General features: G+C 48.1%; 6 protein-coding genes and 2 non-coding genes across 20 annotated transcripts, besides 1 other annotated feature; 3 read left to right on the forward strand and 5 right to left on the reverse strand.

Annotated features, from left to right (window-relative positions):
- The first annotated feature begins 119 nt into the window (after nucleotides 1-119).
- Top1 (Topoisomerase 1) lies at nucleotides 120-8,670 on the forward strand. Of its 5 annotated transcripts, none has more exons than NM_078606.4 (8): nucleotides 120-448; nucleotides 1,795-2,012; nucleotides 2,502-3,468; nucleotides 3,540-3,616; nucleotides 4,712-5,841; nucleotides 5,916-6,166; nucleotides 6,228-6,379; nucleotides 6,457-7,597. In NM_078606.4, the coding sequence occupies exons 1-8, from the start codon at nucleotides 422-424 to the stop codon at nucleotides 6,557-6,559; spliced, it is 2,925 nt and encodes a 974-aa protein (NP_511161.2). In that variant the 5' UTR covers nucleotides 120-421; the 3' UTR covers nucleotides 6,560-7,597. The 5 variants fall into 5 exon arrangements, with proteins under 5 accessions (NP_511161.2, NP_001014742.1, NP_001245679.1 ...); NM_001014742.2 differs by having other exon boundaries at nucleotides 133-448; nucleotides 6,457-8,670; NM_001258750.2 differs by lacking the exon at nucleotides 120-448 and adding an exon at nucleotides 1,010-1,673.
- Nucleotides 595-678, reverse strand: mir-4957 (mir-4957 stem loop). Its single transcript, NR_047806.1, has one exon. It is a non-coding gene; the product is annotated as a mir-4957 precursor RNA (primary transcript).
- Nucleotides 7,381-7,568: a mobile genetic element.
- A 312-nt stretch (nucleotides 8,671-8,982) lies between the features above and the next one.
- Nucleotides 8,983-11,643, forward strand: dah (discontinuous actin hexagon). 2 transcript variants are annotated; one of them, NM_078607.3, is made up of 6 exons: nucleotides 8,983-9,313; nucleotides 9,377-9,593; nucleotides 9,651-10,508; nucleotides 10,573-10,690; nucleotides 10,753-10,912; nucleotides 10,975-11,643. In NM_078607.3, exons 1-6 carry the CDS (start codon nucleotides 9,085-9,087, stop codon nucleotides 11,340-11,342), a joined length of 1,950 nt encoding a protein of 649 aa, NP_511162.1. In that variant the 5' UTR covers nucleotides 8,983-9,084; the 3' UTR covers nucleotides 11,343-11,643. The 2 variants fall into 2 exon arrangements, with proteins under 2 accessions (NP_511162.1, NP_001259568.1); NM_001272639.2 differs by having other exon boundaries at nucleotides 9,660-10,508.
- On the reverse strand, nucleotides 11,425-13,795 carry CG9114 (uncharacterized protein). Its single transcript, NM_132788.4, has 2 exons — nucleotides 12,185-13,795; nucleotides 11,425-12,128 (listed from the first exon to the last, which is right to left on the reverse strand). Exons 1-2 carry the CDS (start codon nucleotides 13,581-13,583, stop codon nucleotides 11,668-11,670), a joined length of 1,860 nt encoding a protein of 619 aa, NP_573016.1. The 5' UTR covers nucleotides 13,584-13,795; the 3' UTR covers nucleotides 11,425-11,667.
- Nucleotides 13,796-13,950: 155 nt separating this feature from the next.
- On the forward strand, nucleotides 13,951-21,001 carry HDAC6 (Histone deacetylase 6). 7 transcript variants are annotated; one of them, NM_132789.4, is made up of 9 exons: nucleotides 13,951-14,704; nucleotides 15,631-15,909; nucleotides 15,991-16,121; nucleotides 16,187-16,370; nucleotides 16,931-17,202; nucleotides 17,256-18,663; nucleotides 18,713-19,345; nucleotides 19,478-19,565; nucleotides 20,268-21,001. In NM_132789.4, exons 1-9 carry the CDS (start codon nucleotides 14,702-14,704, stop codon nucleotides 20,654-20,656), a joined length of 3,387 nt encoding a protein of 1,128 aa, NP_573017.2. In that variant the 5' UTR covers nucleotides 13,951-14,701; the 3' UTR covers nucleotides 20,657-21,001. The 7 variants fall into 6 exon arrangements, with proteins under 7 accessions (NP_573017.2, NP_001259569.1, NP_001245680.1 ...); NM_001258751.1 differs by lacking the exon at nucleotides 13,951-14,704 and adding an exon at nucleotides 14,861-14,948; NM_167436.3 differs by lacking the exon at nucleotides 13,951-14,704 and adding an exon at nucleotides 15,197-15,315.
- asRNA:CR44998 (antisense RNA:CR44998) lies at nucleotides 15,119-16,612 on the reverse strand. 2 transcript variants are annotated; one of them, NR_123916.1, is made up of 2 exons: nucleotides 15,930-16,612; nucleotides 15,119-15,869 (listed from the first exon to the last, which is right to left on the reverse strand). The 2 variants fall into 2 exon arrangements; NR_123917.1 differs by having other exon boundaries at nucleotides 15,119-16,393.
- Nucleotides 21,002-21,013: 12 nt separating the features above from the next.
- Nucleotides 21,014-22,758, reverse strand: CG9123 (uncharacterized protein). The gene is made up of 3 exons (NM_132790.3): nucleotides 21,863-22,758; nucleotides 21,727-21,803; nucleotides 21,014-21,632 (listed from the first exon to the last, which is right to left on the reverse strand). Exons 1-3 carry the CDS (start codon nucleotides 22,619-22,621, stop codon nucleotides 21,164-21,166), a joined length of 1,305 nt encoding a protein of 434 aa, NP_573018.1. The 5' UTR covers nucleotides 22,622-22,758; the 3' UTR covers nucleotides 21,014-21,163.
- Nucleotides 22,759-23,497: 739 nt separating this feature from the next.
- Nucleotides 23,498-25,266, reverse strand: CG12608 (uncharacterized protein). Its single transcript, NM_132791.4, has 3 exons — nucleotides 24,374-25,266; nucleotides 24,238-24,314; nucleotides 23,498-24,143 (listed from the first exon to the last, which is right to left on the reverse strand). Exons 1-3 carry the CDS (start codon nucleotides 25,130-25,132, stop codon nucleotides 23,648-23,650), a joined length of 1,332 nt encoding a protein of 443 aa, NP_573019.1. The 5' UTR covers nucleotides 25,133-25,266; the 3' UTR covers nucleotides 23,498-23,647.
- Between the last annotated feature and the right edge of the window lie 95 nt (nucleotides 25,267-25,361).

The raw sequence follows: 25,361 nt of genomic DNA on the forward strand, positions 1-25,361 counted from the left end.
TCAATTCAGTGCTCAGACTATCGAGAAAGAGTGAACATCTATCGACAGGCTAGTATCGACACGGGCACCGACGGTCACACTGTCCGAATCCGAACTATCAGCCTATCGCTCTCCGATAGCAGCAGTCGCTACTTGTCCGAACCAATCGCCTATCGGGGAGACTGCGTGGCTGCTGCGTTCCGTAAAACGCAAAGAAGCCAAAAAGCAAGGGCATTCGCATTGACCAAAGCACCAAACGCTGCTCCTTTTCGAAAAACTTCAGTGCGCTTTTATTTCCCCGCCGCTGTCACCGCTTTAAGGAGCACCAACATCTAATTATTGAAAATCCTAACGAACAGTTTAGTCGAACAGTGTAAAAGCGTGAAAAGAAAAGAAAGGAACGAATAAAATAAAAGAAAAACCGCTAAGCGAGTTCCGCAAAATGAGTGGGGATGTGGCTGCCGAAAATGTAAGTGCCCTAAACGAAATATCCATTCCTTTTTTATGTAATGTGCAAACGTGTTGAATGGGGGGACTTTGCCTGCCGCCTGCAGCCTGCCTGTCAGTCCCAAAAAATCAAGTTAAATTCTGAACCGCATAATTGTAGGGTGCACAGGATAGTTGCAAGTGTACCGCTCGCTGCTGGCAGCTGGCAGCGACGCCGACAGCGCTGCCAGCAGAGTGCGTAAAATACAACGAGCAGAGAAAAAAAAGTAAGAAGAGGTCTTTTGGTAATTGACGAAAATGGCGACAATGCAAGTGGGAAAAGGTGAAGGATGGTGTGAAGCAGGGAGGGGAAGAGCCGAGGCAGACGAAATGTATTTGGCACAGTGTGGCCGCAGCTGGCTGGTATTTTAATCAAAACTGGTATTTTCACCAGCCACTCGAACGTTGCCTTTCCACATTTTTCCCCCTCAAAAACACCCTTTAACTAACTCATTTCCCTGCATTTCCACTGCAACTTGCCTTATTTACGTTCGCATAGCGTCTCAATTTCCCTGTTCTTCGTAGATTACCACCAAGTTTGGTCACACTGCCCTCTTCCACACACATAATATCACATGTGTTTGCTGCTGTTGTTGTTGTTGTTGTTGGTTGTGGACCGCTGCTTTCATGTACATATGTAATTGCAAGTGTCCCATTTTGCAATTACACTTCTACATGCACATACATATACGAAGGTGTTCCGTCGTCTGATAAGACAGATGTGCCACCCCAAAACAGCCAAAAACAAATAAAAGCATTAACTAGAAAATGCTCCGGATGAATAATATGCAACCACAATAACAACAATAACCCCGTGGGGATGTGTTTGTGTGTGTAGCTGTTAAAAAAAAAAAAAAAAATGCAAAAAGTGTAAAAAAAAAGCAACGATTTTCTGTATTCTAAACGACTCTTGTGCGTGTGTGGGTGTCATTGTTTGGCAAGGTGTTTTTTAAATATATATTAACCTATTCCAAGTGATTCGGAAACAATTTTCAATTTCCTGTCGCCATCGCTCGGCGGCTCTTCTTCTTCGATTAACCCATTGCTGGTAGTTTAAAGTGAATTTTCCTACGCGGCATTTGTTAGGGTTGATTTTCACCACGTGGTGAGCGGATAGACACGAGATAATAGCCAATCATCGCCAGAAATCGAGAGGAAATCGAGTAGATCCACAAGCGACCAGTTGGGCCAACATGACGGATGCACAGGTTTCTGGCCCGGATTCACTCTCACTTTTCAGCTGGTCCATCTACATATATACGTACTAACTAACTGATACCATCTCCCTTTCTTCTTTCTTCCATCTCGCCATCTCTCTCGCGCCCGCAGAGCATCCACATACAAAATGGTGGCAGCTGCGAGGTGGTTCAATCCAACGGGGTGACCACCAATGGACACGGACACCACCACCATCATCACCACAGCAGCAGCAGCAGCAGCAGCAGCAAGCATAAATCCTCCAGCAAGGACAAGCATCGTGATAGGGAGAGGGAGCACAAGAGCTCCAATTCCTCCAGCTCGTCGAAGGAGCACAAGAGCAGCAGTCGGTACGTATGTAGGAGCAGATCGATTTGACTCGACTCTATGCGATTCGATTCGAATCGGGCCACTCGTGTCGAACCATCTGGAACAGTCCAAATAGGTCAAAGTCAGGAAAGGACAATGTAATCACCTGGGATTCATAATAGTGCTTACATTAAGAGACAGTTGTTCCCCATGTGCTCATTGTTATAGTTCTTATAATCAATTTACAGTGCCAAACTAATGAAATGTAGGTAGCTATCACTTTAAAGGTATTCCGTCTAAAATGGCCTAAGTTTCTATGTTCAGTTCCTAAGTAATTTAAATTATCTCCCAAGAAAGCGACTTTAGATAGAAGCTGGAAGAAAAGGTGCATATGTATATAGAATGAGAAACTGCAATCAGACCAGATAATTCAATATTATATACAGAGTAATGCTTTTTTCAGAGCTATAGATTAGGCTATAACATTTCACAAGGAATCCAACTAATAACCCTAACCTTTTACATTTTAGCGACAAGGATCGACACAAGAGCAGCAGTTCGTCGTCAAAGCATCGGGACAAGGACAAGGAGCGCGATGGCAGCAGCAACTCGCATCGCAGCGGCTCATCGTCCAGCCACAAGGATAAGGATGGGAGCAGCAGCAGCAAGCACAAGTCGTCGTCGGGCCACCACAAGAGGTCCTCGAAGGATAAGGAGCGACGCGATAAGGACAAGGATCGCGGCAGCAGTTCATCCAGTCGGCACAAGTCCTCGTCCAGCTCCCGTGACAAAGAGCGCAGCAGCAGCAGTCACAAGAGCAGCTCCTCTTCATCCTCATCGAAGAGCAAACATTCCAGTTCGCGGCACAGCAGCTCATCTTCCTCGAAAGACCAGCCATCGTACGATGGCGTATTTGTTAAGCCGGAGCCCGTTTCCCAACAGCTGATGCACTCGGGCTCGGTGGATGCTTTCCAGATGCAACAGCTCGGTAGCTACGAAGCCGCAGCCGCCGGCACCAATTTTAATGGCAATGGAAACGTTGCCGGTGCCAACTATAAGAACGGCTACGAGGAATCGATCGTAGACATCAAGAAGGAGGAGGAGAGCTTTAACAATCTGTCGCAAGCCAGCTCCTGTGACTACTCCATGTCCCAGTTTCGTGCCGATGAGCCGCCGTTTGTGGTGAAGCACGAGCAGAGCTACGCCGAAGAGGACAGCACCATGAACTACAATGATCACGACGACGACGCCGACGAGATGAACGACGACGAGGAGGATGTGCCGCTGGCCATGCGCAAGCGCAAACAGGAGGCAACCGATCGTCCTGATGGCGGCATGGATAACGACGATGACGACGACATTCCGCTGCTGGCGCGCAAGAAGGTTAAGAAGGAGAAGATCAAGAAGGAGTCCAAGGAAAAGTCCAAGAAGCGGGTCAAGGAGGAGCCCAGCGATGATTACGGCAATGTCAAGCCGAAAAAGAAAAAGATGAAAAAGGTAGGCATTTTATCATTTGTAACTTGTAAATTACACGTATGCCTTATAATCGAAAAAATTTTTTTTGTCAGGAGCCCGAGCCTGCCGTATCCCCCGGCAAACGACAGAAGGCAAAGGCCAAGGTGGAGGAGGAGGAGGTTTGGCGATGGTGAGTTGTCCGATTTATCAAAAATATCATAGAAAATGGTCTAGAAAATGACACTGGAGATTCGGGGATAGGTGCAGAGCTATCCTTTCAAATGGATACACTTCACAAACGTTCAGATGCACTTTCAGTGCAAATCCCGAGCAATTTGGCCCACTCACTGCGCACGGGTTATTCGCGGTGAAAGGCCTTTGGAACAGATGGCACTGGCTCTCCCGCAGCCAAGTACTTGATTATATCAAGGCAAAGCCACGCTCGATCAGTGCGCATTGCTCAGATTCGTCCGAGCTCAAGGCAACATGCCGCCATGTGTTTTTGGCTGCGAGAAGTTTTCGGATGTCACTGACCTACATTTCCGAAAGTCACACACTCAGCGGACGGCCGACGCACAGTGGCTGCCGCAAGTTATTGTCCGCCTGTGGCTCGTCGCACAGTGGCGTTCGTTTGGGCGACAACTGTTGGCGCTCACTGTGCGGCGAGCGCCATTCGCCACGAAACGCATGCGTCGCTCCAGCCCCTGCTCCCCCCGCTCACCATGTACAGTTGCAATGAAAAAAAAAACAGCTGAGCAGGCCGAATAATGCGCATTTGAGGTTAGGTTCGAACGCGGCTGATTGACTGCTGCTTTGCGTAATGCTATAGATAAATCGGAGATATACCAAACCAAATGTTGCGCTCTTGGGTGGCATTGCGTCCATTCGAAAAGCAGAGTGTCTGCCTGGTGCTCGGACAGCGTATGTTGGCCGTAGCCACCGTTGCGGGCAAACGGAGAAGAGTGCGACGGAAGAGCGTCCAGGAAGAGCAAATTCGATGGTGCGACTTGATAGGGGTGCTCCTCTAGACAAAGAAAAGAGGGTGGACCCAATTGCTCTTGATTACTGCTAGCAATGGCTAGCCTATGCCTATGCCTAGCCTATAATTTCTATAAAAACTAGAATAGTAATAGTACCCATTTATATTAGAAAGTTAATTGATAATATTTCTTCGACAATCGGGGGTGCTTAACATTTTGAACTCAACTATAGAAGGTTCAGTCTTAAAGCTCCTATTATCCGCGCCTGTATATGAAGCACTAACCCGAGTCATCCTACATTCCAGGTGGGAGGAGGAGAAGCGTGCCGATGGCGTCAAATGGTCAACGCTGGAGCACAAGGGACCCGTGTTTGCACCGCGATACGAACGGGTGCCACGCAATGTACGGTTCTACTACGATGGCAAGCCGTTGGAGCTCTCTGAGGAAACGGAGGAGGCAGCCACGTTCTATGCCAAGATGCTGAACCACGACTACTGCACCAAGGAAGTGTTCAATAACAACTTCTTCAAGGACTTCCGCAAGTCCATGACGCCCAGAGAGAGGGAGATTATCAAGGATTTCCGCAAGTGCAACTTCCAGGAGATGTTCAACTACTTCCAAGCGGAGTCCGAAAAGCGCAAGGCAGCCAGCAAGGAGGAGAAGCTGATCAAGAAGAACGAAAACGAGGCGCTGATGAAGGAATTCGGATTCTGCATGATTGATGGGCACAAGGAGAAGATCGGTAACTTCCGCCTGGAGCCGCCAGGCCTGTTCCGCGGTCGTGGCGAGCATCCCAAAATGGGCATGATCAAGCGGCGCATCCAAGCCAGCGATGTGTCCATTAACTGTGGCAAAGATTCAAAGGTGCCTTCACCGCCGCCCGGATCTCGCTGGAAGGAGGTGCGCCACGACAACACGGTCACCTGGCTGGCCTCCTGGATCGAGAATGTGCAGGGACAGGTCAAGTACATCATGTTGAATCCCTCCTCGAAACTCAAGGGCGAGAAGGATCACATTAAGTACGAGACGGCGCGACGCCTGGACAAGGTAATCGATAAGATACGTGCCACCTATCGCGACGAGTGGAAGTCCAAGGAGATGAGGGTTCGCCAGCGAGCGGTGGCCCTTTACTTCATCGACAAACTGGCGCTGAGAGCAGGCAACGAAAAGGACGAGGATCAGGCCGATACCGTGGGCTGTTGCTCGCTACGCGTGGAGCATGTCCAGCTCCACAAGGAACTGAACGGAAAGGAGAACGTGGTGGTCTTTGATTTCCCCGGTAAGGACTCCATTCGGTATTACAACGAGGTTGAGGTGGAGAAGCGCGTCTTTAAGAACCTCGAACTGTTCATGGAGCACAAGAAGGAGGGCGACGACCTCTTCGATCGTCTCAACACGCAGGTGCTTAATGAGCATCTCAAGGAGCTGATGGAAGGTGCGTATTTACAAATTATCTATAATTATTTTTCAACATACTTACTCGTCGCTTTTTATTGGCCAACGCAATAGGTCTCACGGCCAAGGTATTCCGTACGTACAACGCATCGAAAACACTGCAAAGTCAGCTGGATCTGTTGACCGATCCGAGCGCCACGGTACCGGAAAAGCTGTTGGCCTACAATCGCGCCAACCGTGCCGTGGCCATCCTCTGTAACCATCAGCGTTCCGTGCCCAAGAGCCACGAGAAGTCAATGGAGAATCTGAAGGAGAAGATCAAGGCCAAGCGGGAAGCCATCGAAAAATGCGAGTCCGAGTATCATGTAAGTATATTCGAGAGGTTCTTCCGCTAGCAGTATGTTTAATTGTTATAAACCAATGCAGTCGAGAGACGAGAAGAAGGGCAAACAGCTGGAGCGCCTAAGGGATCAGCTGAAGAAACTAGAACTACAAGAGACTGATAGAGACGAGAATAAGACCATTGCCCTGGGCACATCTAAGCTAAACTATCTTGATCCACGCATATCGGTGGCTTGGTGAGTGGTCTCTCCCTTCAAGCAGCACATTCCACTCAACGAGAACTAATATATATATATATATCATCCATTTGCAGGTGTAAAAAGCATGACGTGCCGATTGAGAAGATATTCAACAAAACGCAAAGAACCAAATTTCTGTGGGCCGTTCATATGGCCGATGAGAATTATCGTTTCTAAATGGGTTCTCCTCACAGCCACGCCTAGACACAAACACACAAGTACGCCGACCCTTCCTCCACCCACCACCACCCCTTCAGACACACACACAAACACACACTCGCACCCGATCGAAGAAGATGTAACAACAAACCACACCCACCACAAGGCCGGTTTATAAATAGATTCCATGCCAATCCCGCCATTGTTTGGTCCACAGTTTATGCAATTGATAGTGCATATGTCCAGCTTTCGGCCAACGCAATGGGGGATTGTTAGCCAAAATGAGCGGGACGGAATGCTGCACTACATCGTAGTCGTGGAACCGCTTGTACGCGTCCGTTTTGTCTGCTTTGAATGGGATTAATGGGATCAAGTGCATACTACGCCGAAGTCTAACTTGCGAAATGTGCACACCCAAACACAAGCTAATCCAATATATGTCAGTTTTATTCATTAAAGGCAAGAGGAGATGTGAAACCTGGGCAAGACGTCGCCGCCACCTAAAAACAAATCAGGAGCATAATTTTCTATGTCTCTACAAAAGAACTTTTTTGTCAAGATACCCTTATACTTCATAATTTTACATATAAAACATATATACATATATATATTTATATTTATGTATATAATAATATTTGTGTATATATTTTTATTTTTAATATAATACATACATTTACATAAATATATATATATAGATATATATATATATATAAAAATATAGATGTATATATATATCTATATATATATATATATATTTAATAGCAAAAGCAAACGAAAATTATACAATTTAAAACGCAATTTTTTTTATGTTTACCTATAGTTGATTTTGTTTAGCGAAAACAAAAAACAAAAACAAAAACAGGCATTTGTACATAACAAGCCAGCAATTAGTTACCAAATTAGATATTAACTAAATTAAGATATAATAACATTGTAAATAAATATAGCTGTAAGCCCCGTAGCTAATGCTATACTATCTAAGTTAGTCTAGTTTTGTAAACTATTCTATCTATCATAATAATAATAATAATTTGTATAAGTGCAAACTGAACAGAGAAACCTTGTAGCCCAACTTTTAGCATAGCATAATTTATTCAATTCAACTCTGAAGCAGCGCTATTTGTCGACCGACCGCCCCCGAAAATGAAGAACAAAGCCACATTGGATGGATCTCGATGTGGTTTCGCTTTGATTTCGTACCTTATGATCATTTTAGTTAACATTTCGAAATATACAAATGCTAAATTGATTTGCAGACAGACCCTTAACTTTCTATACTCTAAGCAGACAGGTTTCAAGTTCTCAACCGCAAACCAAGCCGCCATCACACTGAAAACCAATTGCAGATACAAATCAAACGAGCAATTCAAATAACTCGATGAACCAAAACAGAAACACAGCCAGCAAACCAGTCGCAGCGAAAGAAAGAACTTTAATCTGAAAGAAAGGAACTTTATACATATAGAATCTATAGAAGTATGTGCAATTAAGTGAGCTAAAACTATACCTTAAACCTTGTAAAAATCGAGCCTTCACTTGAATCCTTCAGTCGACGAGAGCAGTGGATTCAGGTGGAGTTAGGAACATCCCCAACATCCATGTGCCCCAATCCCATCAGCTACGATTATGGCCGTACTTTTAACTAAGCAAATCGATGGAAATTTATATCTCGCCTCACGCCCCCCCTAGCATAAATGGCAAACGCGCATTGCAAATGAAGAGCGAACGATCTTTATATACATACATATAAACACACACACACACACGCCCAAACACATATTATAATTAGTGATTGATATAATGTGAACGCAAACATCTGTGTGCGTTTGTCGTGGATTCGCATACGGAAGCGGGAGAATGCTTTTAAAAGGCAAAAAAAAAAGTTAAATAAACTAATTACGAACCCTTCTTCGAACGCCCAGCCCCGCCCCGCCCCGCCACAACACTCACATATAAACTTGGCATATTATAATATTGATATAAGCAAACAAAAAACAACAAGCGAAATGATAAGAAACCCACTATTTTAAATCGAAAGCAAAGTAAATGAAAAACAAAATAGCATAAGTGAATGTAATTGCAATGGAATGATGCAAATATACATAAAATATATATTTAATTTTAAAATCTATGTGACACTCTTTCCATTTCCTCGTTTTGGGTAATTATTCGCATTCAAAAGAAGGGTTTTTAAATAACTTTGTTTTGTTTTTGAAATTGGGAAAATACTATGGTGAACCCAAGTTGTTCAGTTTACATTTCCCGTTGCTCAAACTTATTTACCAATTATTATATCATGGTCAAATATTCTTAGAACGAACGGATGACTTAATTAATGATAATAATAATTTTGAATCAAATTTAAAGCGCTAACGGTTCGGCGAAGTGATATCGATAACACGCGCGGCGTTGCCACCTCACGCCACACAATTTGACTTTTGCGCTAACGGAAGAGGAAGAGATCGCGAGAAACGACGCGTTTAAAAGAGACTGAAATTAATTCGAGAATCAAGGGAAATATATAACAATAAACGCCTGACAAAATGCTGAGATCGTCGGTGCCCGTGCAGCTGACAAAACTGCGAAATAGCGCCGAGGCCGTGGCGTCCATTGCCCGCGAAAAGGGATCCCAAGGTGGCCAAGGACAAAAGCAACAGGTGGACAAAGAGCTATCCACCATCATGGATGACTTGCAGCGGGATTACGGGAATTACAAGTACACGGTATACCGGTGCGCCAGTAAATTTGTGGCGCTGCAAAAGATATTTCACAGTGAGTCAGTCGCGTAGGTGGTCCATTCGAAGGAGTCCCCAAGGATTAACCTTCAAATTGCAGCTGGAAAAATCCCCTACAAGCTGGTTTTGGCCATTTTGGATCGCCATAACTTGAGTGGTGGCCTGGAACTGATGGTTCCTCCATTCCAGTTGACCTCCCTGCTGCACGATGTATACTTTGCCTGCGAGAAACTAGGCCATTTCAACCAGGATGCGAACTATAAACTGGACAGGGCAACCGGGCTGTTGGCCAACTTCTTCTGGAATGTCTACGATCCGTGGGTTGAGTTTCTGGCATCTTAAGAATATGTCTGATATTTGATTGGTTTCGCTAGGCAACGCAGACACTCCATATCCCTGTTAGAGATCAGGATCACCTTCATACTGCTGTGCAAGCTATATAGCAGCGATCACCTGGTGGGCGACATCTTTGGCCTGCTGGCCGATCCCAAGTCGCAGATCATCTCCAGATATGCATTCGAACAGCTCCTAGCCACGCTGAGCAAGTTACTCAGCTATTTGGGCGAGGCCAAGGCCTATGGCGTCCACAATCTTCCGTTGGCTATGGAGCAGTGCTTTGCCCGCTGTCCGCATGGCGTTGGTGGACTGACCGAGCCGCAGTTCCACAAACTCTGGACGGGAGCGGGTGTCCAGACGAGATTCCTGATCTATGGCAATCTGCTGGCACTGGTGAAACGCATCGAGGACACCGAGCATTTGATTCACAGTAATTCTTGTGCCGGCTGCCGCAAGGAGCACATTGTGGGCATACGTTTCCGGTGTCAGGTGTGTAGGGATATATCGTTGTGCCTGCCCTGCTTTGCAGTGGGCTTCGCTGGTGGTCGCCACGAGCCGGGTCATCGGATGTGCGAGGTCTTCGTGGAGGATCAGCCGCCATTGCGTTGGACCCGCCACCTGGCCAGGCTGTGCGGCTGGCTGGTGATGCCGCGCAAAACACAGGAGGAGGAGCGTCGCGGCTTCTGTAATGCGCAGGAGAGTGGGCCCGCCTTGGGTCAATCCGCTGCCACGCCCATTCCCGCAGAGACGCGCAGTGTGCGCAGTCAGTGCCAGGAGAAGGACCGCACAGTTGTCCTGCAGCAACAGCAGCAGGAGCTCTGCTCCCTGACGGGTCTAGCCAGCGAGGCGTCCAGCAGGCTGCAGTCCATCATCGATCGATTGCTTTTGCAAAATGCGTGGGTGTTTTCCCTTCTTTCGCCACACTTGTTAGCCAAGCCTTAAGGTTCTCTTGCATTTCAGGAAGCTGGAAACCCAGCTGCAAACAGTGGCCACCGCATCTAGTTCGGAAATATCGCAGTTTCTGAGCGCCCATCAGTGCTTTCTGCTGCAGATTATCGAGGATATGCGACAGCTATCAGTGAGTTTTCCAAACATTCGGCCCATTTAAGCTGAGCTAACTCCATTTATATACACTTGCAGCATGCCTCAGCGGTAACTTCGCCGCCACCTGCGCCAGCTGCCCAAGTGGCGCCTTCAGCTGCGCCCCTAGTCAGCTCCACGTTCCTTAGCTCCAGCACGCCTCAGCGACAGATGCTATTCGACATGTATGCGCCCGTGGGTGCCAATCTCACGCACTCCAGTAAGAAGAGAACCTTCAACAGAGCCATGAGACAGCTCCACTAAGTTAATCGTTTCTTGTAGTAAATGGCGCCGACTTGAATCGCAGCTATCTGGAGGCAAACAAATCGGATTACTCGCTCAACGACATAAGCTTGTGGTTCGACCAGCGTCGCTCGAGTGTCCAGCCAGGACAAGGACCTGGTTCCCTGCCGGCTCCTCTGCCGCTGCCCATGCCGCTGGGTGCTCTACTGGAACAGCAGCCGGCAAACGGCGGAGATGGCCGCGACACCGAGATGGTGAACTTTAAGCTGCTGCTGCACAAGGTCAAGGAGATCGTCGAGGACTCGTACAGCGATAATGCCGAACTGTCGGCGGCCACGCAAAATCTGGAGAACGTTCTCGATAGCATCATCAAGAGCGAGGAGCAGCAGCGGCGCATCAGCACGTGAGGATCCGGATCGGATACCAACTCCCATCGATTCCAGCCAGACCAAGTCCACTTAGCTTTAAGTTGTAAAGTTGTTCTAAAGTAATCGTGACAAAATGACACAACCGAGTCATGCATTTATTATATCCTTCTTCCTTTTCCCATGTGCTTTAACATTCGCGTAAATGCTTTAATTTGTAAACTTACAACTCTGACAAGAATGCAATACAACAAAATGTTTTTATAAAAATATACAATGCAAAAAACACATTGTTAACAAAGCATTTACATACAAAATATCAACTTTGTAGATTTTCCAATGCAAAGAGAAGAAAAAAAAAACGCATTTACGCCCCATTGTCATCATCATCATCGGTGAATAGCATAGAAGCCAACACATCGCTGGCCATTTGTGCCTTGTGGAGCTGCGTCAGCTGCTCCCGGCGCTGCTCCACACTGGCTGCCGGCTCACTCAAAACCTTCCAGGCGTCCATCTCCTCGAACAGACTGTTTAGCAACTCCATCTCCATGTCGGCAGGCGACATGTTGTGCTCAGCGACCTCTAGCACATTGAGGTTGCAGTGCAGCTGGAGGAGATCGCGCGTCAGGCGATGCAGTAGCAGACGCAATCGATCGTCCGTTCTGGCGTACACATGCCAATGCTTTCCGGGATCGTCGCGAAGCAGCAAGGTGTCACACCACTGTGACTGCGGCTGGCGATTGTAGAAAATACGCTGGACAGGATCGGCGGCGATGTTGGAAGACTGAAAGTGAGACCCAGGCTCACTGTCGTCCAGCAAGTCGGAAGCTGTAAGGGATTATGAGTTAAAAGGGACAACAAGTGGTCTTGACAAAGCTACTCACTCGGCTCCTTGTTTGCTTCCTGGGCTTGGATCAACTGAAACTGCAGCGTGGAGACGAGTAGCTGCTCGAATGTCGTGCAATCCTGGGCCGACTGGAACTCCAATTTCAGGGAGCAACGTGCCGTGTGCGTCATAATAACGGCCAAAAAGTCTTGGTGCAGCGTGGCGGGCGAAAATGTGGGTGCCAACGATTCTGTTTTATCGAGCAGTTTCTTCACATCGAAGGTAATGAGATGGATTTGCCTAGGGGATGCATCCTCGCCCATCTCGTACGTTGCCATCAATATGAGTTTCTCTGCCTCAAGAAGATCGACCAGACGCAGGCTCACTACCATCGCGGCAGATCGTTCCGGCGGTAGTATTCTTTCCTTCTCCACCGGTCGCCATTTGAGACGCCTGCTATGCTGATCCTGGCAGGCCCAAAACTGCGCCAGCTGGTCGTAGTCCTCGGGTGGTTGGCCATCCGCCTGCAGAGGCAGCTCGTACAGGCGGTGCTCCACGCTAAAGTCGGTGTGTGGTTCGATTACAACAATCGGATACAACTCCTTGACTATGGTGAGGCGATTGGTGCCAGTTATGTTGACTAGCAGAGTGCCACAAACAAAATAATCGCCGCAGATCCGAGTCCATACATCGCCGAGTCGTCGGAGCGGCTGCTTCTCCTCAAGGAGCAGCGAACGCTGGCCCGGCGTGCCGAAGTATAGAAGGTCTTGGACGTGGGCTAATTCCTTCTGGTTTTGCATTCGCTGGCTGTCGAGCTCGGCTTGGGCGCGGTGCACCTCCTGCAGCAGGTTCTCGAAATCCTTCGCGGGCAAGCCCGCATTTTTGGACGTGCTGGGCTCCTCATTTAAGAAATCCTCCTGGAAATCACAACGCTGACGCTTGCCATTGCCGAACTCCAGTTCCACAACGGCCTGGAAGGAAATGGGACCTTCGACCATCTGGTAGTCCACCACATCCTTGTGATCCGCCACCAGTTCGAAGTTGGCCCCGTGATCCTTGGGCCTCTTTAGGACGACGAGATGCTTCCAGCACTGAATTAACAGGTAGATGCCCTCCCGTTGCCACACAAACTTTCCAAATTTGAGGGGCAAATCCTCCGGCGGATCCAGCATGCTCCAGTCCACCTTTTCGTCAGTGGGTTCCTGCTTGGACAGAAAGGGACAAACCGGTCCGTCGTAGGCCTCCAGTTGGGTGGCTATTTGCTTTAGTTTCGTGACCTTCAAATCGATGTAGTGCACCAGATCCTTGCGCCGGAATTCGTAGAACTTTAGGTTTCTCGCTAAAACCAATGTAGTGGGGTCATCCCGCGGTCGGCCCACGTGAAGATTGGCGCAGAAGGCCAACCGGGCCGGCTGGAGCAGCATCTCCGGCACATTCTCCTGGACAAACGGCAGCATGGATGCGGAAGCCACAAGATGGATGTGGCGCCCTTGACTCGAAAGCCCTTCGAATCGATAGCTATTGAATTCAAGTAGTAGTTATCGATGCGGTGAACGATATTAGGCTATTTTGAAATGGAAAAACCAATATTAATCGAGTTTCGAATGCTCCTTTTAGCGAGAGGTAAGTCTTTAACACCGCATAAACACAATCAGTGTTGCCTAACCAATCTGTGCCCTCCACTTTCTCTCATAATCAAGCAATTTCTCATAAAAAACGCACATCGATAAGCTGATAACGTTGGCCCTCGACTAACACCGATTATTCAACAAGTTGTGTCAATCGGCGGAGCAGCTGATCGTTGTAAGTAGCAAGAAGAAGACGCCACACAAACATTGCACTCCGCTCCGCCCGCGCGTTCTCATTTCCCATCTCTCTCACTCTGTCTCTCGCGCTCACCGTCTCTCTCTCTCGCTCCGCCTCGCAACCCCCACAGCGCTCCACAAACCGGGCCCCACATTCTTGTGTGTGATTTCTGGTTCAGGTTCTGATTTCCCGCGTGTCCTTGTGTGTGTGCGCGCTGCAGTGTCTGTGTATCTGTTACTGTTGCTGCATCTTCTGCATCAACTGCAACGTTACCAAAAATCAAAAGACAATCGCCTGCAAAAGCTTAATTTTGTTGCTCAGTGTTTTAAGTATTAGCTGTTTGCAAGCAGCACACACACGTAAGAAACAACAAGAACAACGATAAAAGACAACAACACAAATGCAGAGCATTTGAAGCGCAAACACACACAAGCATTCGGTGCGGCTGTAAGAGCGAGACACAAAATAAGGCTAATTTATAAAAGAAAAGTGTGCTGCAAGGAATCGATAAATAACGGGAGTCGAGGAGCGGAATAGGAGTAACCAATAAATATAAATACTGTAAATGCGATATTAAAAAGCGACAACAACAACAAAAAGCAGCTGTGAATCACTCCGTCCCGCTCCCCCGCGCTTTCAGTCACTCCAGTTGCTCCACTTCCATATATATTCGGATTTGGACTCCGATTCGGATACGGATTTCGCTTGGTTCGATTCTGTTTTCTTCGGATCGGTTTAGCTTTGCTTGCCAACTCGAAATCCCACAAACATGGTGAGTACTGGCAGATTATTGCCGCCGTTTTCGAGTTGTTTTGGCCAAAAGCGGCAGTGGCAACCAAACAGCAACACCCACACACCACACACACACGTACAGTGCAAGCTTCTTGGCCAGGTTTTGAGCTCCTCCATCGCCGCAGTTCCAATCCGAACTTCGTGGTAAACAGTTGTCCGCTGAAAACGCAGTGCAGCCTCCGCGTGAAGAACGCTCTGAATATACGGTTTCAAAGTCCTAAGAGGTTGTTTATATGAGTCTAAGTACAGCTACAAGATATATTTAAGCTATGCTTTTCGAAACTATCGTGTAGTTGTTCCAAATACAGTGAAACCTCAATGTTCGGTTTTTGAAGTTAAAAAGAAATATAAACATATATTTGAAGTTTACAAACTGTACAGTATTAATTTGAGCAATAAACCCAACAGTCCAGATTTGAAGTTTTTTTGACATGTTTCAAATTTTTAATATTCTAGCATAGTGTAACGTAAAACATGATTAAATGTTTAGCAACAGCAAAAAAACTACATTTTTGCAAATAGTAAACAAAATTTTAAGCAGTTAACCGAAAAAGTTACAGACCATAGATGTTACGCGATATTTGGATACAGGTTTTAATCCAGATTAGTTGCAATCCAGATTCCTAAAGTCCTATGTCAATCGCCGTAATCTTCGATTGAAAAAGGCCGAGAGTTGCTTTTTTATGTGGTAACATTGGTAAAATCTTTCATGCCATTCCACATATGGTTGTTTGGAAAGGGTTAGGTAACTGGATTCTTGAGCACTTGTCTCACCCCAGTGGGCAATCAAATTCGCCTGTGGGAGCAGCACTGGCGATCCATCTGTGCATGAATCCCCGCCAGAAGCTGCGTTGTGTGTCTACCTAGCGGGAAATGCTTACTAAAGATTTAAATTCGTTTTCGCAGAGCCCGCCCATCGTCACGCGACGGAGTGCGCAGCAGGCAAAGATTCAGACACGGGCAATGGCCAGTAAATCGAAGACGGGCACGACAGGGGCGGCGACGGCGGCCGGCGGCACCGGCAGCAGCAGCGGCAGTATCAGCGGCGGATTTAATGCCGCCGATCCGCGAAAGTCGAACAAACCGAACGCAGCGCTCTTGGAGGCGAAACGTCGAGCTCGGAACAACATGCTCAAGAATCAGGGCTGCGGATCGCAGGAGAGCGTCACGGATATATTCCAGAATGTGAGTGCTATCTGACTGACCTCTATCCTCTGTCCTTGTGCAATCCTAACCAAGTGATATTTAATCGTCGCCGACGAAAAGGCTGTCAACAGCAAGAGTCTGGTGCGGAAACCAACGGCACTGATCTACGATGAGTCCATGAGCCAGCACTGTTGCCTGTGGGACAAGGAGCACTACGAGTGTCCCGAGCGCTTCACACGAGTCCTGGAACGGTGAGTATATTTGAAGAAAACGGTACAAATTAAGCTGATATGTATTCCCTAATCTCCTCATCCAGCTGTCGCGAACTAAATCTGACGGAGCGCTGCCTGGAGTTGCCCTCGAGATCGGCGACCAAGGATGAAATTCTGCGCCTGCACACAGAGGAGCACTTCGAGCGGCTGAAGGAGACGTCCGGGATTCGCGATGACGAGCGCATGGAGGAGCTGAGCTCCCGCTACGATTCAATTTACATTCATCCGGTGAGCAAGCGCATCCAACGGGGAACATGGAACAGTGCATCCCAGTGCCTGGCTCCAAATTAGCTCATTTTATTGTATTTGCACTTGATTGCTTGCGGAGATTGCGTTGTTTTTAATTCGACGGCTTGATAAATGCAAATTGGAGCAGATTAGATTAGATGCGACCCATTGCACAGGTACAGTGCGGTGCATAAATGTAAATGGTTGAGTGACTGGCATAAATTATGCAAATGATTATACCTCCGAACTTAAAATGCATTTATTCCCCGATTGTAATTCTAATATGTCTATTCTTGTTGTGATATTCATTATCTTTATATTGCGTGCAATCTTTATTTAGTTTGCTCAAACTTTAGTTATTAATTATTACGACTGCCCGCAGCTTTTATTACTTTATATTTCATTAGCTAAATCCTCCAGCAATCTGAAGCGCACTGTAAATTCGTTAAAATGGGCTGGTACTCATACTATTACATCCTAGATAAGATTCCCGCTGTTTTACTAGCACCGAACTTGTTATATATAGAACACTGATAACCTTATCCGCCTCCCACCCGCAGTCCACATTCGAGCTCTCCCTGCTGGCCAGCGGCTCCACCATCGAATTGGTGGACCATCTGGTCGCCGGAAAGGCGCAGAATGGCATGGCCATCATCCGGCCACCGGGTCACCATGCGATGAAGGCCGAGTACAACGGTTATTGCTTCTTCAACAACGTGGCACTGGCCACCCAGCACGCCCTCGATGTTCACAAGCTGCAGCGCATCCTGATCATCGACTACGATGTGCATCATGGGCAGGGAACCCAGCGGTTCTTCTACAACGATCCCAGGTAAAGTTGGCAATATATGTTTAGTATTCTCATTCATCGTGTGTGTGTTTCAGGGTGGTTTACTTCTCCATCCATCGCTTCGAGCACGGAAGCTTCTGGCCGCATCTGCACGAGTCGGATTACCACGCCATTGGATCGGGAGCGGGCACGGGATACAACTTCAATGTGCCGTTGAATGCGACGGGTATGACCAATGGCGATTACCTGGCCATTTTCCAGCAGCTGCTGCTGCCGGTGGCCCTGGAATTCCAGCCGGAGCTGATCATCGTTTCGGCTGGCTATGATGCGGCGCTGGGCTGTCCGGAGGGTGAGATGGAGGTGACGCCGGCCTGCTATCCGCACCTGCTGAATCCGCTGCTGCGACTGGCCGATGCCCGGGTGGCCGTCGTTCTGGAGGGCGGCTACTGCCTGGACTCGCTGGCCGAGGGTGCGGCCCTAACCCTGCGCTCCCTGCTCGGCGATCCTTGTCCGCCGCTGGTGGAGACAGTGCCACTGCCGCGTGCGGAACTCGCCCAGGCCCTGCTCAGCTGCATTGCCGTGCACCGACCCCACTGGCGATGTCTGCAGCTCCAGCAGACCTACGATTGCGTCGAATTGCAGGATCGGGATAAGGAAGAGGATCTGCACACGGTACTGCGCCATTGGATTGGTGGACCACCGCCTATGGATCGTTACCCTACGCGCGATACGGCCATTCCGCTGCCGCCGGAAAAGCTGACCAGCAATGCCGCTCGTCTGCAGGTGCTGCGCGCGGAGACGAAGCTATCGGTGCCGTCGTTTAAGGTGTGTTATGCCTACGATGCCCAAATGCTTCTGCACTGCAATCTCAATGATACGGGGCATCCGGAGCAGCCGTCGCGCATCCAGCACATCCACAAGATGCACGACGACTACGGTCTGCTGAAGCAGATGAAGCAACTGTCCCCCAGGGCGGCCACCACAGACGAGGTGTGCCTGGCCCACACTCGCGCCCATGTGAATACAGTGCGTCGATTGCTGGGCCGCGAGCCGAAGGAACTGCATGACGCTGCTGGGATCTACAACTCGGTGTATCTGCATCCGCGCACCTTCGATTGCGCCACCCTGGCCGCCGGTTTAGTGCTGCAGGCGGTGGACAGTGTGCTGCGTGGCGAGTCCCGCAGCGGCATCTGCAACGTCCGTCCGCCGGGCCATCATGCCGAGCAGGATCATCCGCACGGCTTCTGCATTTTCAACAATGTGGCCATTGCGGCGCAGTATGCCATTCGGGATTTCGGTCTGGAGCGTGTGCTGATCGTCGACTGGGACGTCCATCACGGCAATGGGACGCAGCACATTTTCGAGTCCAATCCCAAGGTGCTCTACATCAGCTTACATCGCTACGAGCACGGCTCCTTCTTCCCGAAGGGACCCGATGGCAATTTCGATGTGGTGGGCAAGGGAGCCGGCAGGGGCTTCAATGTGAACATACCCTGGAACAAGGTGGGTTTTTGCACACTTACGGGCCCAACTCATTCCACTCACTTTGCAGAAGGGCATGGGTGACCTGGAGTACGCACTGGCCTTCCAGCAGCTGATCATGCCCATTGCGTACGAGTTCAATCCGCAGCTGGTGTTGGTATCCGCCGGATTCGATGCTGCCATCGGCGATCCCTTGGGCGGATGCAAGGTGACGGCCGAGGGCTACGGCATGCTCACCCACTGGCTGTCGGCTTTGGCCAGCGGCCGGATAATCGTTTGCCTGGAAGGTGGCTACAATGTGAACTCCATTTCGTACGCGATGACCATGTGCACCAAGACGCTGCTGGGTGATCCCGTGCCGACGCCCCAGCTGGGAGCCACGGCGCTGCAGAAGCCACCAACGGTGGCCTTCCAGAGCTGTGTGGAATCGCTGCAGCAGTGCCTGCAGGTGCAGCGCAACCACTGGCGCTCGCTGGAGTTCGTCGGACGGCGGCTGCCGCGGGATCCCGTTGTGGGCGAGAACAACAACGAGGATTTTCTTACCGCCTCCTTGCGACACTTGAATATCTCAAATGACGATGCTACGGCTGCGGCGGGCGGACTCGCCGGCGATCGTCCCGACTGCGGCGATGAGCGGCCCAGCGGGAGCAAGCCCAAAGTCAAGGTAAAAACGCTCAGCGACTACTTGGCGGAGAACAAGGAGGTACGAGGACAGCACTGCGCTTATCCCTCAGCTGGCAACTAATCGCTTCTTTTCGTGCCTTTCTTCATCTCGATCCCATGCCCTGCAATCTCTGCCCCTCGATCCCGTTCCCGATCCCCATTCGCGTGTCAGGCCCTCGAGCAGAGTGAGATGTTCGCCGTGTATCCGCTCAAGACGTGTCCGCACTTGAGGCTCCTACGTCCGGAGGAGGCGCCCCGATGTAAGCCAATGCAGTCCGGAGAAGATTCCCTCCCCTTTTGGTCAAGATAATAGCACTTCTTAAGTGTGAACAAGTTGTCAAGAAAAATTCAGTTATTGAATCTCTTTGTATCTTTGTATTTGTATGCTGTGACCCATAAAAATAATTGGAAAAATGGTTTTATGACTCAAGTTAAGTCTTCAATAACGTATTTAACATTTTATATAAATGGGGAAGTTGTTTGAAATGCATATAGTGAAATACCCTATAAATCTGAAAAAATCGGGAAATACTTTACAGGAAGTGCTATTATTTTGACCAATTTTAAGGACTCTTCTTTCTTATAATGTTCATCGTTTTCTTTGCTTTTTGTGCTTAAAATTAGCAATTGGCTATTTTTCTAAATTACTTATAACTGCTTAATGGTTTATGTGCATATGGCATGCAATCTTTTTGTGCTTGGCGGCTGTTTTTTCTTTCAGTATCCTTGCGTTTATTGCATTTTTTGAAAAGGTTTTTTGCTTCAATCCTTACGTTTTAGCAATGTAACTTTGGGTTTTAACCAAAAATCTGCCGTGTGATTTGCTTTTATCTAACTTTATCTTAGTTTAAAACTTTAGAACATTTGATATATCGCCTGCATGTGAACAGCTTCTTGAGCTATACGCTACTCAATCCTGACACAACTAACATACTTTCTCAACGATTTCCCATCCAAATCAGCACTAGACAGCGGAGCGGAGTGCAGCGTTTGCGGATCGACGGGGGAGAACTGGGTGTGCCTGAGCTGCAGGCATGTGGCCTGCGGTCGCTATGTGAACGCCCACATGGAGCAGCATTCAGTGGAGGAGCAGCATCCGCTGGCGATGAGCACGGCTGACCTGTCTGTGTGGTGCTACGCGTGCTCCGCGTACGTGGACCATCCCCGCCTGTATGCCTACCTCAATCCGCTGCACGAGGACAAGTTCCAGGAACCGATGGCCTGGACACATGGGTGTGCGTGGCGCGAGGATGGCTGCTATGCGACGGGGCCCGATGGGCGAGATGAGGATGACGATGATGATAATGGCGCCGGTAGCAGCATTTGCCTGCGACTGGAGCGCAACAACTGACCCTTAGCCATCCGCGTGCTGGACGCCCTCACGGACTACTTGTGCGCGCTCTGCCCGCCACTAAGGCACCTAATCCATTTCCTGGCCGAGCACCTCTGGCCGCTGCTGGAGCGCATTTACCTTAACCTGTTGCACTACTTCCTGGCCCACTGAGCACCCCATATCCAATCCTCTAGCCCGCACCCACAACTGATCTGAAAACTGCTGCAACTGGCAGCCGGTCGGTCATCCCCTGGAGATCCTGGCACCAGTCACCATACCATTTATACAAATGCAAATTGTTAAAGTTATCAACTAATGATCTAATAAATAATTCAAGTGTTTTTTGAGTTTATTTTCGAATACAGTTTCTAGTTTCGTTAATGAGATCGAACTTCTTAAGTTCAGAGGTATTTATTCATAATTCTGTTCATCCCAGCCAAATCGACAGTTCATCCACGGTTTTATTTAATCTATATTTCTAGATTAACTCAATATTTGTTGAGTCATAACGTTGGCTACTAAAAATTACTTCTTTTTCTGCTGCTTTGCCTTCCCCTTAGAAGCTGGAGTGGGTTGCTGCTCGCGCTTCATTGGCTTCCTCTTCCGGTGGCCGTGATCACTGGAGACATCGCTGTCGCTGTCGGAGAAGTCGTCGTTCTCCTTGTCTTCCGATGAGTTGCTTTCTTCTGAGGATTCCTCGTCTTTCTTGTTCTTCTTCTTTTCCTTCTTCTTCTCGGCATCCAGTTTCTTATCCTGCTCGTACTCGATGGTCACGAATCCCCGAGGTGCTGCCGGCTTGGCACTTTGGTCAGACTCCACTTTCGCCTTTGGTTTCTCCTCCACTTTGGTGCGTTGTTCCACCGGTCGGACGTTGCCGAACTGGCGGAGATCCAGCAGGCCCAAGTCGGTGGGTCGGCAGTCCATGAAGCTGCGGGCAATCTCCTCCAGCTTGCGCGTTTCCATGTCGATCTTCCAGACTTTGATTTGACCAGCGCTGGAAAAGATAAATTTGTATATATAAAAACGAATAATGTGATGGGTGTTCTTAGTTATCTGGGTGTAGCTTGGATTTTTATAGAATAACTCACATGGAGACGGTGGCCAGGAATTCGTTCAGATAGGCGATGGCCTTGACCCTTACCTCGTGTGCAAGAATGAAGGTGGGCTGCAAAGAAAGCGCATTTAAGTATCATAGATAACAGGCTGAGAAAGTGCAATTCTTACTGGTGTATCATCCTCGTCCTTGAGGGAAATCCAGGCAATGTTGCCGTTGTCCAGGCCAGTTAAACACTCGTTCCCATCCAGCCAGGTGATGCAAATGGGTTTCGACGGCATCTCAATGCGACGCATAACATGGGCGTTCTCGATGCCCCAGATCTCCAGAACCAATGGACCGCTCAGTGTGAAGTGATCGCCCTGCTTGGACCACGACAAACAGCCCGTTTGGAAATCCAGCGTAGCCTTGTTCTTTAAATTGGTCTTGTGGGCGACGCAGCCATTGACCAGATTCCAGGTGTTCAGCACCTGGTCGCCGCCCAAAGATAAGGCCAACTTGCTGCTGGGATGGCAACTGACATGGGTGACGGCCTGGCCGGCATGGGCCTTCTGCCAATCATACTCTTTGGTCCAGCTGCCCACGCGTGTGGCGATCATATGGCCATCATCGCTCCCGGAGAGCAAGAGCGACAGGTCAGGCGTGAATTTCAGTGTGTTCACTCTTCCGGCGTGCGAGAGTATGATCTGCGACTGTTTCCGCGTGCGCATGTCGTAGACGAAGATCCTGCCGTCGGTACCGCCACTGGCCACCCAAGGCCACTGCACGGCCAGCGATGTAATGGATCTTGCATAGGAGCTGTCTGCAAAAGTCTGTTTCAGCTCGAATTTGACGGAATCGGTGAAGCCGTCAGTCGGCGATTTGATGAGCTTGAAGCCCAGCAGGAGCTCCTCGTTGGTGGCCTCTATGATCTCCATTTCCGGCGGCATGGCAGCGGTTTGAAATGAAAATGGAAATGGAAAATTAAATGGATTTGTCGAATAAGTCACTAAATTCTATTCAAGAATTTATTTCTGCTGTCAAAACGTGTTCCAGCGGCAAGGACTATTCGAAGTTAGAGGCGGAGAAACTTTTTACGCCAACATCGATGACATCGATGTTTTCGAAATATCAGAAACATCGATGTTTTTCTAGGAATGTTAAGAACAATTGCTGGAGGATGAAAAGGTTGTCACCAAATACTGCCTTTTTATTTAAAATATTAAAAAATAATCCTTAAATAAAAAAGATCAATGATCGAAAAAGATTAAAGATAAAAAAGATTGTTTATATTTTATAACAACATCTATGTTTTTCGCCAAAAACATCGAAACATATAAATAATTTGAAAAATGGTTTTATGTCTCATGTTATATATTCAATATCGTATTTACTATTTTATTTAAACGGGAAAGTTGTTTGAAATGCAAATAGTGAAATACCCTATAAATCTGAAAAAAATCAGGAAATACTTTACAGGAAGTGCTATTATTTTGACCAATTTGCTTAATGATTTATGTGCATTTAGTATCTTGTGTTTATTGAGTTTTTTGAAAAGTATTTTTATTGAATCCTTACTGAATTGAAATCCATGCGAAAATTACGTTTTAGCAATGTATCTTCGGGTTTTAACCAAAAATCTGCCGTGTGATTTGCTTTTATCTAACTTTATCTTAGTTCAAAACAGTAGAACATTTAATATATTACCAGCACCAGTCACCCTACCATTTACACAAATGCAAATTGTTTAACAATTTCAACTAATGATCTAATAATTAATTTAAGTGTTTTTTTTAGTTTTTTTTTTCAAAAACAGTTTCTAGTTTCGTTAATGAGATCGAACTTCTTAAGTTCAGAGGTATTTATTCATAATTCTGTTCATCCCAGCCAAATCGACAGTTCATCTATGGTTTTTTTATCTATATCTCTAGATTAACTCAATATTTATTGATAGTCATAACGTTAGCTACTAAAAACTACTTCTTTTTCTGCTGCTTTGCCTTCCCCTTGGAGGCTGGAGTGGGTTGCTGCTTGCGCTTCATTGGCTTCCTCTTCCGGTGGCCGTGATCACTGGAGACATCGCTGTCGCTGTCGGAGAAGTCGTCGCTCTCCTTTTCTTCCGATGAGTTGCTTTCTTCTGAGGATTCCTCGGCTTTCTGTTGCGCCTTCTTTGCCTGTATCTTGTTCTTCTTCCCCTTTCCCTTCTTCTTCTCGGCATCCAGATTCTTATCCTGCTCGTACTCGATGGTCACGAATCCCCGAGGTGCTGCAGGCTTGGCACTTTGGTCAGACTCCACTTTCGCCTTTGGTTTCTCCTCCACTTTAATGCGTTGTTCCACCGGTTGGACATTGCCGAACTGGCGGAGATCCAGCAGGCCCAAGTCGGTGGGTCGGCAGTCCATGAAGCTGCTGGCAATCTCCTCCAGCTTGCGCGTTTCCATGTCGATCTTCCAGACTTTGATTTCACCAGCGCTGGAAAAGATAAATTTGTATATATAAAAACGAATAATGTGATGGGTGTTCTTAGTTATCTGGGTGTAGCTTGGATTTTTATAGAATAACTCACCTGGAGACGGTGGCCAGTAATTCGTTCAGATAGGCGATGGCCTTGACCCTTGCCTCGTGTGCAAGAATGAAGGTGGGCTGCAAAGAAAGCGCATTTAAGTATCATAGATAACAGGCTGAGAAAGTGCAATTCTTACTGGTGTATCATCCTCGTCCTTGAGGGAAATCCAGGCAATGTTGCCGTTGTCCAGGCCAGTTAAACACTCGTTCCCATCCAGCCAGGTGATGCAAATGGGTTTCGCCGGCATCTCAATGCGACGCATAACATGAGCGTTCTCGATGCCCCAGATCTCCAGAACCAATGGACCGCTAAGTGTGAAGTGATCGCCCTGCTTGGACCACGACAAGCAGCCCGGTTGGAGACCCAGCGTAGCCTTGTTCTTTAAATTGGTCTTGTAGGCGACGCGGCCATTGACCAGATTCCAGGTGTTCAGCACCTGGTCGCCGCCCAAAGATAAGGCCAACTTGCTGCTGGGATGGCAACTGATGTGGGTGACGGCCTGTCCGGCATGGGCCTTCTGCCAATCACCCTCTTTGGTCCAGCTGCCCACGCGTGTGGCGATCATATGGCCATCGTCGCTCCCGGAGAGCAAGTGCGACAGGTCAGGTGTGAATTTCAGTGTGTTCACTCTTCCGGCGTGCGAGAGTATGATCTGCGACTGTTTCCGCGTGCGCATGTCGTAGACGAAGATCCTGTCGTCGGTACCGCCACTGGCCACCCAAGGCCACTGCACGGCCACCGATGTAATGGATCCTGCATGGGAGCTGTCTGCAAAAGTCTGTTTCAGCTCAAATTTGACGGAATCGGTCAAGCCGTCAGTCGGCGATTTGATGAGCTTGAAGCCCAGCAGGACCTCCTCGTAGGTGCCCACTATGATCTCCATTTCCGGCGGCATGGCAGCGGTTTGAAATGAAAATGGAAATGGAAAATTAAATGGATTTGTCGAATAAGTCACTAAATTCTATTCAAGAATTTGTTTCTGCTGGCAAAACGTGTTCCAACGACAACGACTATTCAAAGTTAGAGGCGGAAAAACATTTTAGGCCAACATCGATGTCTTCGAAATATCAGAAACATCGATGTTTTCGGTGAATCAGCGATGTTTTTTCATCTCTATTGCTCAT

Source organism: Drosophila melanogaster, chromosome X, assembly GCF_000001215.4.
Source record: "Drosophila melanogaster chromosome X".
NCBI lineage: Eukaryota > Metazoa > Arthropoda > Insecta > Diptera > Drosophilidae > Drosophila > Drosophila melanogaster.

Bases quoted from the DNA above. Each gene is read 5' to 3' on its own strand.
- Top1 (NM_078606.4), top strand. From the start codon at position 422: ATGAGTGGGGATGTGGCTGCCGAAAAT. The intron at 449-1,794 runs GTAAGTGCCCTA...TCGCGCCCGCAG, and splicing joins GGGATGTGGCTGCCGAAAAT to AGCATCCACATACAAAATGG. The intron at 2,013-2,501 runs GTACGTATGTAG...TTTACATTTTAG, and splicing joins GAGCACAAGAGCAGCAGTCG to CGACAAGGATCGACACAAGA.
- dah (NM_078607.3), top strand. From the start codon at position 9,085: ATGCTGAGATCGTCGGTGCCCGTGCAGCTGACAAAACTGCGAAATAGC. The intron at 9,314-9,376 runs GTGAGTCAGTCG...TTCAAATTGCAG, and splicing joins GCTGCAAAAGATATTTCACA to CTGGAAAAATCCCCTACAAG. The intron at 10,509-10,572 runs GTGGGTGTTTTC...CTTGCATTTCAG, and splicing joins CGATTGCTTTTGCAAAATGC to GAAGCTGGAAACCCAGCTGC.
- CG9114 (NM_132788.4), bottom strand. From the start codon at position 13,583: ATGCTGCCGTTTGTCCAGGAGAATGTGCCGGAGATGCTGCTCCAGCCG. The intron at 12,129-12,184 runs GTGAGTAGCTTT...AATCCCTTACAG, and splicing joins GGAAGCAAACAAGGAGCCGA to CTTCCGACTTGCTGGACGAC.
- HDAC6 (NM_167437.2), top strand. From the start codon at position 15,598: ATGCTTACTAAAGATTTAAATTCGTTTTCGCAGAGCCCGCCCATCGTC. The intron at 16,122-16,186 runs GTGAGTATATTT...CTCCTCATCCAG, and splicing joins TTCACACGAGTCCTGGAACG to CTGTCGCGAACTAAATCTGA. The intron at 16,371-16,930 runs GTGAGCAAGCGC...TCCCACCCGCAG, and splicing joins ATTCAATTTACATTCATCCG to TCCACATTCGAGCTCTCCCT.
- CG9123 (NM_132790.3), bottom strand. From the start codon at position 22,621: ATGCCGCCGGAAATGGAGATCATAGAGGCCACCAACGAGGAGCTCCTG. The intron at 21,804-21,862 runs GTAAGAATTGCA...CTTTCTTTGCAG, and splicing joins AGGACGAGGATGATACACCA to CCCACCTTCATTCTTGCACA. The intron at 21,633-21,726 runs GTGAGTTATTCT...TATCTTTTCCAG, and splicing joins TTCCTGGCCACCGTCTCCAT to CGCTGGTCAAATCAAAGTCT.
- CG12608 (NM_132791.4), bottom strand. From the start codon at position 25,132: ATGCCGCCGGAAATGGAGATCATAGTGGGCACCTACGAGGAGGTCCTG. The intron at 24,315-24,373 runs GTAAGAATTGCA...CTTTCTTTGCAG, and splicing joins AGGACGAGGATGATACACCA to CCCACCTTCATTCTTGCACA. The intron at 24,144-24,237 runs GTGAGTTATTCT...TATCTTTTCCAG, and splicing joins TTACTGGCCACCGTCTCCAG to CGCTGGTGAAATCAAAGTCT.